We start from the raw sequence: 13,355 nt of genomic DNA, 5'->3' as shown, positions 1-13,355 counted from the left end.
CAAGCATCGCTTTTGTATACGCAGAAAACCGAAAGTTAGCTGTCGCTTCTGACTTCTGATATTTATTTTTTATCAGTCAGCGATACGGTCAACATATCCTGTAGAAAAGGATCACAAACGTCTGCGCGTAGATTCAATTTGTTTCCCGCGACATTTTCTCAAGGAAATTACGTTGCCCGCTGCTTGTATTGCACACGCTAGTTTTTTTTTTCTTTCTATACCGTGGATAAAAATTTCGCCACGGGGGAAATGTCAGGAACCGTCGATATGGAAAAATCTCTCGTCTGTCCATTGTCGTGTCTGCTGTACGTGGGTACCATGTGAAATAACCTCGGTGCTAAGTGAACGTTAAAAAATGCACGCCGACGCAGTGGTTGATAAGTCGGCATATAGGACAAGCGTTTTAAGTTACTCAGTCGTGCGTTCTAATACACTATACAACCATGTACATATATCTAATATGAATATAAACATAACCTTGTATTGTATATATAAATATCTATATTCTTCTTTTTTCGTCATCATCATCAAACAATATATACCATCACTTCCAGTCAAATGACATGAATATATTATCTTCGTATGTCTACGTGTATTCATACTTCAAGCCCAGGTATGAAACATGGCTCTCGTACTCTGAAGATACACAAATATAGCGGCAATAATACGGAGACGATTTGGCCCCGGCCAAATTGAAACGGATCAGGCCCGATTCGAAACAATGCTTAAACAACGCGAAGTGCGTCACTTCCGGAACCAGTTACAATTCACGCGCAATATGATTTGTGCTAAGATTTGGCTCGGGACTGGTTTTAGTTTGGCCAAACAGACATCGGCCATAAACGCTCGTGTGATCGCGGCTTATTCATATTTCGATGCATAAATAATTCCAAAAGTTCGTCGTTGTTTGGACGAAACTTGCTATCTGAACTCGGCGTTCGATGGCGTTCAATTCGATGTGTGTTGGGATTTAGTTCGAGCGAAGAAATAGGCTCCTAAATCACATCTGGGCGCAAGACACAAACAATATTTTATTTGCAGCTGATAATAGTAGCGTAGATTTGAGGGTAGTATTGTCGTTTATCTAGCCGAATGACTGATTTATTCTTTGTTTGAATTGGCTTTTACGAGGCCGTTTTTGAACTTGTCGCCGATGTTTACTGTTGCGTCGCTCGAGTGCCATCAATTGTCATTAAATCTACGCGCAACAATGACACATAGTTACGAAGCGTAAATCATATTCCCGATTGGTGGTTAGCGTCGACGTTATGGCGTGGTCGTAACGCATTCCTGCATCCGCCTGATGTATTTATTACCGTAATTTACTACTCGGCAATATATATTCACGCGACGTCTACCGGATGGCTATTTACCAGTAATCATACGCTTGTTCGATGACGTCACCGCAGTAGTAACCGAATGACAGAAATTACACAGATCGTCTCTCTTTGCTCGGTCACGTGATCCGACGGACGACCATTTGACAGCATCACCACGATAAACACTAGTCTGGATGAGTGCATGCGCGTTAGAAGTGAAAACTTTGATATCATCCAGGGTTTGACGGGGAGTTGATTTGTTTTTGTTTTCGTTTTATCGATTGATCATATATTAAAGAAATTCATCGTTGAGTCGTGATGGTGGCAGACAGATCCTCCCGAGCGTGTGGGACAATCGCTCATCCGCGCCCAGGAGGCGGCACCAGCTGAAAGAGCGACAGGAGGGACCTAGTTGCACCCTAGGAATTTTGGGAAGGTGCCCATTTTGCAAATATAATTGTTATATCCAATAGAAATGCCATTTTTCAGGCATCTTCCCTCCCCAAAATTCGGGGTACGTGCTCGGTACTGCGGTCCTGAGAGGAGAGTTAATACGTGATTCTAATAAGTCAACTTCCACTGAATAGATGAATCTACGTAATTCTATTCAAATAATTATAAATCATCTTTACGTATTTCCGATGTTATGGAGGTTTCGAGTGATATCGCTCGGGTTCGGGATCACTGCAGTAATTAGAACCGTCAGCGATTGAATCTTTCCTGAAATACAGGGCCGAAACCTGTAGAAAACGGCGGCGCGCGTGGCACACCAGCTATCTGATTTTCGACATAAAATATTCAGAAAACTTTGATGTCGATGAGACAGTAACTTCCGAGTCCGCGATAACGACATTAACCGTATACCGCTCGTCCCTGAAAACGGGAGCGAAATAGACTGCGAAAGAGATGTGTAAAACGGTTGGAAATCTTCACGAATAAAATCGTCACCAATTAGCTGAAACGGTTTCATGTACCTCGCTATACGAGCTTTGATGTCTCGATAAACGATCGGTAGAAAGCGGGGGTCGTTTTCGCTGTAAGATTTTCACTTCGATATATTCCCTCGTCACATTGCGTTGGAAGGTATCGTGTACGCCGTATAGCTAGCTCAGAATTTTTAGCCGCTTTTGAAGCGAAGGCTCTCAGGTGAAATGAGAGACCGACTTGTAATTTCCAGTGCGTTGAGGCCTCATCGCCTTACGTAGGTGCGACCGTGTTTATCTTTGATACCATTCGATACGTCGCTACCGACGGAAAATTCCCGCGGGTTCAAACGTAAAGAGAAAGGGAAATAGAGACGGTTCCATTTCTTTTCATCTCCATCCATACTCTCAATAAGAGATTAGCTATTATAGGATAGAATACGTGTGTCACGTATATTAAGAATAACTTTCTTAAACGCCGATCGCGCTATAAAAACGATGTCTTGTTGATTATTTGATTGATCCCGGCGAATTCGAATGAAGCCTGATTTACGAATAGAACATATCAAAGAGGCGATATACGAAAAAAGAAATACTATATAAGAAACAGCCGTAGGAAATGTATGTCATTTTGGGATGGAAAACTTCGTTGCTCGATTAGGGAAAAACGTTTTAAAGATAAACATATTCATTTGGTCGGAACACATATGAATTACTTTGAAAACCTTTTAGCGGGGGATTTCTGCATAAATCGCGTTCATCGTCGTCGTCATTATCATCACAAATGATAGTAGGATTGGTAAAACGTCGCACGAAGACCTTTGTTCTAGATCAAATAAGATATATCAGATAATTTATATAGGAGTTCATTTCTACCCCGAATAATCGCCGTACGTGTGTGGGAATCTCAAAAGATCATGCCCTCTCAAAATACGAAGTTAAGAATACGATTTCATAACCGTAAATAAAAGAATTGATACTTTTCAAAATACCAGCTGCCCACGCGATCCGTGTCACTCAAATCTACCGTTGTACAACTAAAAGCTATGGAAAAGAAAGTACATATATTGAGAAGTGACACGAATCAATTTCTGAGTCGGAGTCATCTATGTTTTTCGCCGAGTTTCCGGGAATATCGACTTTTTCCGCGAGTAAATTCCTCCCTTTGATCGCGTCGAGACCAGTATGAAATCGTTTTAAACGAGAACAAGATTTCGCACTCTCCCGCGATAAAACAGGTCGATTTGAAATAATTTCCGTCGATGACAAATATCAAAGAATGACAGGAAATACGTCTCGTCTGCGTGGGGAATCCACTAAAAGTCATTATCAATTGCCTCGAGACGAGACGTATATTTCAATGACTCTTAAAAAGAACCATTTTTACTATTGTGGATTAACAATATTTCAACTTGGGGGTTCAAATGAGCTATTCGTTAATGAATGTTTGCGTGTTACACGGCGCGTAGGTGGGTAGATAGTAGGCGGGCCCCTCCCCTCTCTCTCTCTCTCTCTCTCTCTCTCTCTCTCTCTCTCTCTCTCTCTCTCTCTCTCTCTCTCTCTCTCTCTCTCTCTCCCTCCCTCCCTCCCTCCCTCCCTCCCTCCCTCCCTCCCTCCCTCCCTCCCTCCCTCCCTCCCTCCCTCCCTCCCTCCCTCCCTCCCTCCCTCCCTCCCTCTCTCTCTCTCTCTCTCTCTCTCTCTCTCTTTCTTCGTCATTCCATCTCTCAATCTATCCATCTCCCCACATGGTTTCTTTCGTAAAACCGGACTCTGAAATTGTTTAGAGCCCATATCAATTAAGGCAACCAAAACCAACCAAAATATTATGTAACACGAGCGCTCAGCACCGGTGTCACAGATGACATATATTACATATTTATCACATGAAATGTTAGGCACTAAGTATCACCTTATCGGTTCCTCAAATTACGCAGATACTGCTGATTATCGAATGTAATTGTTGACGTAAATGAGACGGTTTAAATTATACATGTATACTGGTGATTAAAGATGTCGACAGCTTGTTATCAGAATTACAGAGGTCCAACCCGAAGATATAGGACGCATATATATACATTTATATACCTACTACAAGTAGTTTGAACGTGTTATATATTAGGCGCTAAATACTACGCTCCTCGTTTCCACAAATAACACCTATTACCGAATGTAATTGTTTACGTTATGAAACAGTGTAAATTACGCATCACACCGACGATTTAAGATGCCGACAGCCTTTTGACAGAAATAAATCTTTATGTGCTTTCGTTGCTAGTTGATTTTTAATATACGTGCTCAAAAGATCGAATATCTAGTCATATATGAATTAATTATAAGTCGCTAAGATTACTGCTTCGTCGTCATGAAATTTTTATGAAAACAAATTAGATTGAAATAATTCATAGATAAAGTAAAAAGACTTCTTTCTGTGTCATTTATCCATGTTAAAAGGTGAGCTTGATTTTCATTGAAATATTAATGAAAATCAATTCTAATCTGCCTTGACCAGGGTCACACATAGCCTACTGCATCGTTCGTAGTCGTTTGTCCCTCCCTTGGAGCTAATTTAAGTATTTCAAGCTGACTGTGACCCGAAGTGGATTTTGTAATGTGTAGCGGTGATATACTCTTAAATTAAATCAAAAGTCGTTTCCCGAATTTTCCGTCGTTTTTTTTTCTTTTTGTCGAAGAAAGTCGTCGAAATCCCACGGGGGTTTAGTGATCTTTATTAATCCCTCGTCAGCCAAAACAAGTCTGTCAGAAGAACAGAATGTTGAATGATGTTCATTGACTGGCTTTTACGACCAGGGGGGCCCGTTTGACTAGGAGAAAAAACTCTATTATATATATATATATATATATATATAATAGAGTTTTTTCTCCTAGTCAAACGGGCCCCCCTGGTCGTAAAAGCCAGTCTATATATATATATATATATATATATATAGAGTAAAACGTCGAGGGCAACACCAGTCGCCGTATTTATACATGAAAGGGCGTTTTTATGAATTTATCCTCAAAGTATTTAGTCTAATTAAGGTTTCTAAGCTTTTTCAGTTTACAGAATGTATTTATTCATCCGATCTCTCATCGCCTCGATGGGACAACGTTGTTTTATAACCGGTAGGAGCTTTCGAATACTTGTGCTCTATAGATAGATATCAACTCTCCGCTACCTCCCACCAGACGCCGGTAATCTTTATTAATAGCCCGTATATAATCCGGCGTGAGTAGGACGATTTTGTGATTCATAAGCTTTTTTCTCCAGGATAGTGTCGTATAGTTACTTCAAACGCGTGTAGGAGTCGGGATTCAGGAAAACCGAAGTGTCGAGGGATCTTTCACATTATCAAAATGTCATTCTCATTCAAACCCATCGTCCCCCGGCAGGGATTCGAACGCGATCGCATCGTGACTCGCCACTATTATTAGCCAGAGTGCGCAGCTGCATGCGCAGCTTAGATGATATCCCGTTTTATTTTAGCCCGGGTTTTTCCATTAATTGTTTATCCGTGAAACTGCCTCAGCGATTATACAACGGGCAATCTGACTGGTGCCGCCGGTTTTCTTGCCGCAAACCCGCGCATGTACCTGCTCACCCGGAGTGGCTGGGTTCATGACTTGGCTGGGTGTAGCGATGCCATCGGGTTCGAGTCATGCATCAGACCGCACTACATCGTTTCTTCGGTGTGTTGAGATTTCCGACTTTCGGGATTTTTCCGTTTTGTCTAGATGCTTTACCGAGTGTTGACGACAATGATTGCGGCCAGCGCGATTTCTGAAAAAAATGTCGTGGCTAGCTTCCAGAAAAAAAGATGAATTGTTCTCCACGAGGAAACGGATAATCAGTATATATCGAAGGCTATTCGCGGAGCATTTTACCAAAGAAAGAGAAATTTGTTTTTTCGTTTTTGTTTTTCAAATGACACACGGATCAATAAAGACAACGACAGAAAACACTCGACCTAATGCTCTAGCGGTTAGTTACCTCGGTTGATCCGAATCCCAGACAATAGCTTGCTTACCTATTCCGTGACATGTACTGTTAGATCGAATCAAGTACGTCGCACTGCCAACTCTCGGGAACAAGAAACACAAAACGTATCATTAAAGACATTTGTGAAATTTGAAATTATGGTCGGAAACTAGTTTACTGATTAGTCAAATGTCATCGAGATGCGGAGGTGGGTGGAGTAGATGACTGTTTTCTATTTAGGGTGGAGATGAGTTCATTTTGCACGCAGTTCAGTTTTCGAGAAAATCAACACTTTGATTTGATACACACTGATATGAATACACACTGATATAAATACGTTCATTAAGACTAAAAAGATTGTTACATTGTTTCTTATTTCTGCCGAGCTTTAAAGTCGACGTTCTACTCGGTACATTACTTTTAAAAGATCATGATCAAGCTTACTATAAAAGACCCGGCAGCTACAGAAATGAACTGATGATGAATTTCATTGTGATTAATGACCCGGCCGAATCCGAGAAACAGGGTATCATTTTAAGCCTAACAATTAGTCGGAAGTATTAGATATTAGATAGTATAGGTAGTAAGTTATTGATCAAGTAGTCCAGTTGCTTATTCTGAAACCCGGGAAAGGTGAATTCGTCCGTGGTTGTTAAAAGGAATTATATATTAAGTACATTTCCAATGATTCGTCGAATTTTTCAAATCGACTATAAGCTGATGGCCTTGCACACGATCTGGGCATTTCTCATTTCATACATGCTTACACGTTGCCCTTCCGTAGGAAATGAAGCGGCATGGAATAATAATATCACGCATACTGAATAGACATAGGTCTTGATCTATTTTAGATACCTAAAGATATTGTTATCGCGGAAATAACTTCTATTCACGAAAGTCAGGATATGTCAACAGATACGAAACCGTTTCGTTTCGCCGTATAGCGCGTTGTACGTGCCGATTACGCAGCAGAATCAAGACTGACTTTCATTTGATTTGATTTACACCCGATATGCGACTATGAAGTCGGGTGCAGATTTCAAAATGGAAGTTGAATCGATTGAGACGATTTGGCCCGGGTCAGATTGGCACGCCTGAGCCAAACTTGGCCCGTGCCTTATTAGAGAAAACATTTCACCAATTCGATTCTAGACAAAACGAAGCGAGTCACTTCCGGGACCAGTTGCAATTCACACGTCGCAATTATTTGACCCGTGCTAAAATTTGGCCCGGGTCAAATTCGCCAAATTCGACCCGGGTCAAAATGGTCGTGTGATCGCGGCTGTAGTTAGAATTGGGTAGATGCGCTACAGGGTGTGGCGGCGAGTCAGATTGAGTTTACGCTTGTCACGTTAGTTTCTGGAACTGATCCCTAGTACGTCAAATTTCTATCACGTTATCTCGGTGCCGGTTTCAAAGAATTGTTGATGTATTAACCGGAAGTAATTAACGAGTGCTGCGCATGATTTACCGGAAGTACCAGCGGATTAAACGCGGGCGCAACAGGTGCGCGATATCAATTATGTAAATGAAGTCGCGACGATGACATTCACGCCTCCCCTAAGCCCAACCATCAAGGCGAAATCTCTTCGTGAGTCGGGTACACGATTTAACAGTTTTTCGATTTATACGCGTTTTAAAAGATGATGACAATTTCCATTTTAACGAAGTATATCGCGGCTTCACAAGCGAATGAATTATCGAATTATCGGGTGTGTCAACGGAAAGGTTACATACTACCAGGGCTCGGTTAGGCATTCATCGCAATGCACGAGACCCTGCGTATAATTCAATTTCAACAGTTTAATGAAACGCGATTTCAACGTGATCTGCGCAAATTGATAGTGAGCCTATTTGACGGTGCTTACTGTACGGTAAATCGCGGAAATTGAAACTCAAATTCGCATCAACGATAGGTTTTATCGTCGAATTTCACCTCGTATCCGGCATAGCGATAGCCACTTCGCAATTAGTTCCATTTCATGCGACTGAAATTAAAAATAGTTTCCGCCGTTGTTTATACGCTATAGGGCGCATCCATTTTTGCCGTTGTACATACTCTATTATAATAGTGGTTTTGAAAGCATCTCGGAAAAGAAGGAATAACCTGAAAATCGTTCCGGTACAATTTAGCACTGCGTCCAAACCGTTTGGGTAGAAAGAATATCCAGAAAATTGTTCCGGTACAATTAAGCACCGCGTCCGAGCCACTTGGGTTCTTTTTTCAATTGAGACGTTCAGAATCGAGTCAATCGGAGGCAATTTAAAGCAAATCTTGAACTTCCTTTGATTGGAGTCATTTAAAAATTTGCTGTATCCGAATGAACTATGCGGAAAAGTAAATGGCAATCCAATAATCTGAAAGGAAATTGTTTGTTCTTATCTTTGCAGAAAGCTTACAGAAATACCTCGGTGAGGAGCCTAATGGTAACAGCGCGGAAGACTCGGCCGACCTATACGACCTGAGCGACGACAAACGAGGCGCCCTGTTGAGATACGGCCGTGGAAGCATCATGAGATTCGGCAAACGAGGAAACATGTTCCGATACGGCAAACGAGGATCTATCATGCGATTCGGCAAACGTCAGTTGTTCAGATACGGAAAGCGAGACGAAGACGACCAGGCCGCCGAAGCAGAAGACAAGCGATCGCTGCTCCGATACGGAAAGCGATTTGTACGGGATACCAAACGAGAGAAGGCCCACGTACCGTTCAGATTCGGTCGCGAAGAAGTTTACGACATGTAAAATGGAATCCACAATCGGTGCTCTTGCCTTTGAATTGCGATCAGTCCGGTAGAAGCTTTTCTCCGACGCTTTGAAATGGGCAGACGTCGAGCATCCGGTGAAGTTTGGTGATAAGCTCCTATTTGATTGGGAAATGTTCGTCGGCAACCGAGTTCCGATTCGTGTCGAGCTCTTATAGGGCGGAGTTTAATATGTAAATGAGCTCGTGATCTGATTAGACTGCTGCTAATTGGTAAATGAGCATTCCTTGTACAGTTCTATATAAGACAGTGAGCCCAGCCTAAAAATAGCCATCAATCTCGTTTGCTTTAATCGGTTCGGTAAAATTACATATCAAACACTCAAAGAACTCTTACAGTTCAAAATCATTTTCATTCGGACTTCATAGCATTTTCGACGCGTACATGATACATGTCTGAACTACGTAGATTCTTAAATGATTCTGTCGGTACTTCCTAAAAGTACATATTTTCATATTGTATACTTGATTCAAGAAGCTTTTCGGCCGAAAATATGAACTTTCAATCGAAATACAAATTCTATATATGGTAGGCGAGCGATCTTCGGGTGAAAGAAAAAATAAAACACCGAAATGAATGAACTACACCATAGGACTCCACGAAGATATGTGACGTCACGCGGACGCCCGTACACGCACCAAAGCAAAAATTTGTTATCGGTTATTACCGGACATGGTTGTGATTCTTACTTTATTAGACTATTCTTGAGCACCGGTGAATGCATTTTCATTAGAATTTCCGTTTGATCAACCTATCACACATGTTCAGTTGGTTATTCTGGTTCATCTTTTTGTCTAAGAAATGAAATCAAAATAGAGGCAAATTATTAGCTTGAAAACGACGCGAGAATTCGACTGAAAATCTGGTCGCCTTTGATACGTGCTCAGATTATGAAAAGAAAATATGGGGTCTGATGGTGTAGCCGTGATGTCGTCTCCTCGCATTTCTGTTTTAAAATGAAATAATAAATGAATTATATATATTATATATATTTTGTTTTGAAAATATCTAGTGCCTTTGAATACGTTTTAAGTGTTGGATTTTTGTCCGCGTTCGCAGATTCATCGTCAAAAAATAACACGATCATTTGACGTGGATTACCGAAGAAAAGTCGTGTCGTATTTTTTTCAGATTCTGATTGGAAACGTGTCAACGACAAAACCCCTACGCAAGTTGAATAGAAGTTGCCTCGTAATTTTTTGGTCATTTGGATTTGTTGAAACGAATTAATATTTCGGAATGATATTTACATATCGTGACTCGGCAGCATTCCCCCGTGAGCGAATACGAGAACTCTGCCGGGAGCCATTGCTCATTGTCGGCGTGATCGGTTAATTAAAACAACAACGAAGCCCAGGGACGATTCGGCCGAGCGGGAATATCCACGAAAATATGAGCTGTCAAAAACTTGTGATTTTTTTTTCAGTCCATTGTGGCGTGAAAGCTATCTTGATCGAAACTCTTTAAGGTCATTCCGAATTGACCTAACCTCTGCCTATACGAGAATCGAATCACCTAATTTATTATTTAAAACAAGATTAAACTTTCTAAAAAGATACTTTCTTTTAATTACACAAACAATCTTTCTACTTATCATTCGCTGTTCAACGTAAGCAAATATTTCGGCAGGGATTCGAATCACTAATTTCTATGGGCAAGAGCAGAACGTATTTGACGAGCATACGAATTGATTAGAAACACAAATTACGTACACATTTACAGCAACGTCTATTCTATTCTTGTATACGATAAGAAAAAAAACTTCAAACGTCAATAATCGTCCGTCCAATGTGTTATTATACGTTTCCGGTTGCCTGCTGTCGAATAGCCATGCGACATCCGGTCACGTGGGACGGTTTCCGACTGCTTATACGTCGAAGAATCAAACAAATCCTGTTGCGCGCAAGGATTATATCGTTGTCTAAGAAATGGGGATTAATGAACAGGACTCAGACGTAGGTTTTTGTACGCAGTTGGAAATCACGGATGACATCAATGAACAGTTTACTGTGCTTATATAGTTTATGTGAATTCAGTTTTTTTTCTAATGTTACAGGATATAAGATACAGCATTACGAGATTTTCTTTTCCAATTACCTCTTAGAAAAGATTCATGTAACAGCGAAAAACAAAATCGTTTCTTAAGAAAGATATTTGAACGAGACGGTGAACAACTAACATTGGATCTACGAGGGATATATTTTGTATGCGCAATAAATTGATCGCCTGATGACAACAGATAAATCATGCCAAGCCAAGAATTCCCCTCCAAATCAACGGTTCCATTGTTTAACTCGTAGACTGCCTCCCTTAGTCAATTATTTTCGAAGGGCTTCCGACAGAGCAGTCTAGTGCTTTGATTGAAAGAACGTAAGCATCTTCGTTCAACCGTCGTATTGTCTTTGATTGCGATGCTTCTTCCAGAAGATCCTATTTTAAATACTTCAATTGAACGAGCAAGTTTTTCGACGACAAGCAAAAACAATCGGCCAATTCAACTGGATATTGCAAAGGCTTCGGCGCGCTTATAGGATATCTGTGTCTATAACCATCTCCCTCTTGGCTCAATCGGTATGGATTTCTATCAAGATCTGACAATTCAAACCTCTCGAAACATAAACCTGCACAGAATAAATAATATGGTATAGATACCTTAACATAGTTCACATAGTGGAAATAGAAGAAAATGTTTCAAACAGGTTTCAAAATAAAATTCATATATATTGATCTATATGGCACCCTGTAATCCGCGCGTCTACTAGCGTGTATGGAACTATAATTACGGGTTGGGGAATGTTTCATTTCTGCAGACGATAATGACAGGGCAAGCGATGATGATGACAGGTCGATACGAAAACTCCACTAGTCGAATTCGAAACGGCGGCGAACCAGTTGTTTCTGATCTAGCGCTTCAATGGTTGGGCAGGTTAAAACACATCAACGCGAACCTTACTCGCGTGAACGAACTAGTCAGAGTTCTGGTGATATACCCAGCAGGATGCGCCTTTAACCTCATCACCATCGTCGTACTTATGAAATGTCGCCATTTTCGCTCGGTGCGCGTGACGGTTGTTTATCTAATCGCCTTAGCCGTTTCGGACATCATTGTCTGTCTATTCGAGCTCCGCCAGTACGCTAAGATAATCTCGCATAATTTGTTAGTACTAGCATTACGTTTTCATCGAGGTTGTTCATCGGCGTTTTCTTTTAATTTCTCACACAACCGTCATATGTGTCCGAATTCACTTTTCAATTACTTCTATTATTTCTATTACGTAATGAATTTTCGATTTCCGTCTTGCGTCTTTCTGAACCTGTTTTATGAACAGTCAATAACCGTTTCTAATTACGTCGTTGTAGCTATTGCAATCGAACGACTCGTTTCGGTTCGATTCCCATTTTTTCACATGCGACATTTCACGAATTTTAGACGTATGGGAGTAGTGAGCGTCGTCGTTCTGTTTGCATTAGTTATCAACATGCTCAGTTGGCTGCGAAATAGCCGTGTTACATACGTACGCTCAAAACCAGGACCTAGAGAAGGTTTTGATTACTGGACTTGCCATTATCCAACAAGGGTAGATATCAAAACGATAGCTACAGTTCTTGGAGTACAAGCGATTATACAGGACATTCTACCATCTTTCCTCATTGTATTTACATCAGTGCTTACTGCTGCAGTACGCGGGAAGTCGAAGAAAATTCGTAGTTCTAATGGAGAACTTTCGAAAACTGCTTCTGTGACTCTTCTCGTGGTGATTATTGTGTACACAGTTCTTGTATTCCCTTATTCTCTAGGAAACGCTTTTGAGAAGCTGGCTATCGCCATTAGGTCATTATTCATTCGAAATTACGGTGTCTTAAACTCATCACCGATGTTAAATCTAGTCGCGTTGGTGCCATCGACTTTAAGGATATTTTTCAAAGTTTTCCGTGATTCCGTATATTGCGTAAATCTATTCATATATCTAAAAACGATGAAAGCTTTTCGAGACGAGTTTTTGTTTGTATTCAAGTGCAAAAGGCCCGTAACGTAAATCGAAGTTTATAAGAGCCAGAATCACCTCGCCGGGTCGTTGAAATGCCTGCGCATTTTTAGATACTTTTAATAAAAACTGTCTAATAAAAACATAAATATAACATAGACTTTATTTCATATTATCGTAAGTACTACACTTAGATCATATTCACACAAAATAAATCAGTACAACTTTTCCATATTGGATTCAGCATTTGCCCAGAACTACAGTACGAAAGTACTATTTATACCAAGGATTGAAATGAAGAGAATAGATCAAAATTGTTATCTGATTTGCTGTTACTAAACATCTTTTTTTTCTAAAAACTTAACGTGCTCTCTACCCCGTGAC

The 13,355-nt window shown here is 40.7% G+C and overlaps 1 protein-coding gene across 2 annotated transcripts in view; it reads left to right on the top strand.

Annotated features, from left to right (window-relative positions):
* Nucleotides 1-9,992, top strand: part of LOC141907352 (uncharacterized) — a 57,329-nt gene extending 47,337 nt beyond the window's left edge. For both annotated transcript variants that reach the window (XM_074796966.1, XM_074796967.1), the window contains exon 3: nucleotides 8,610-9,992. In XM_074796966.1, the coding sequence (XP_074653067.1) occupies nucleotides 8,610-8,965 (356 nt within the window). In that variant the 3' untranslated portion in view covers nucleotides 8,966-9,992. The remainder of the gene's footprint in view (nucleotides 1-8,609) is intronic.
* Nucleotides 9,993-13,355: the final 3,363 nt, after the last annotated feature.

Source organism: Tubulanus polymorphus, chromosome 6 (genome assembly GCF_964204645.1).
Source record: "Tubulanus polymorphus chromosome 6, tnTubPoly1.2, whole genome shotgun sequence".
NCBI lineage: Eukaryota > Metazoa > Nemertea > Palaeonemertea > Tubulaniformes > Tubulanidae > Tubulanus > Tubulanus polymorphus.
Note: the sequence above shows the minus strand (reverse complement) of the source record. Positions and strands in the feature narration are given on the sequence as shown.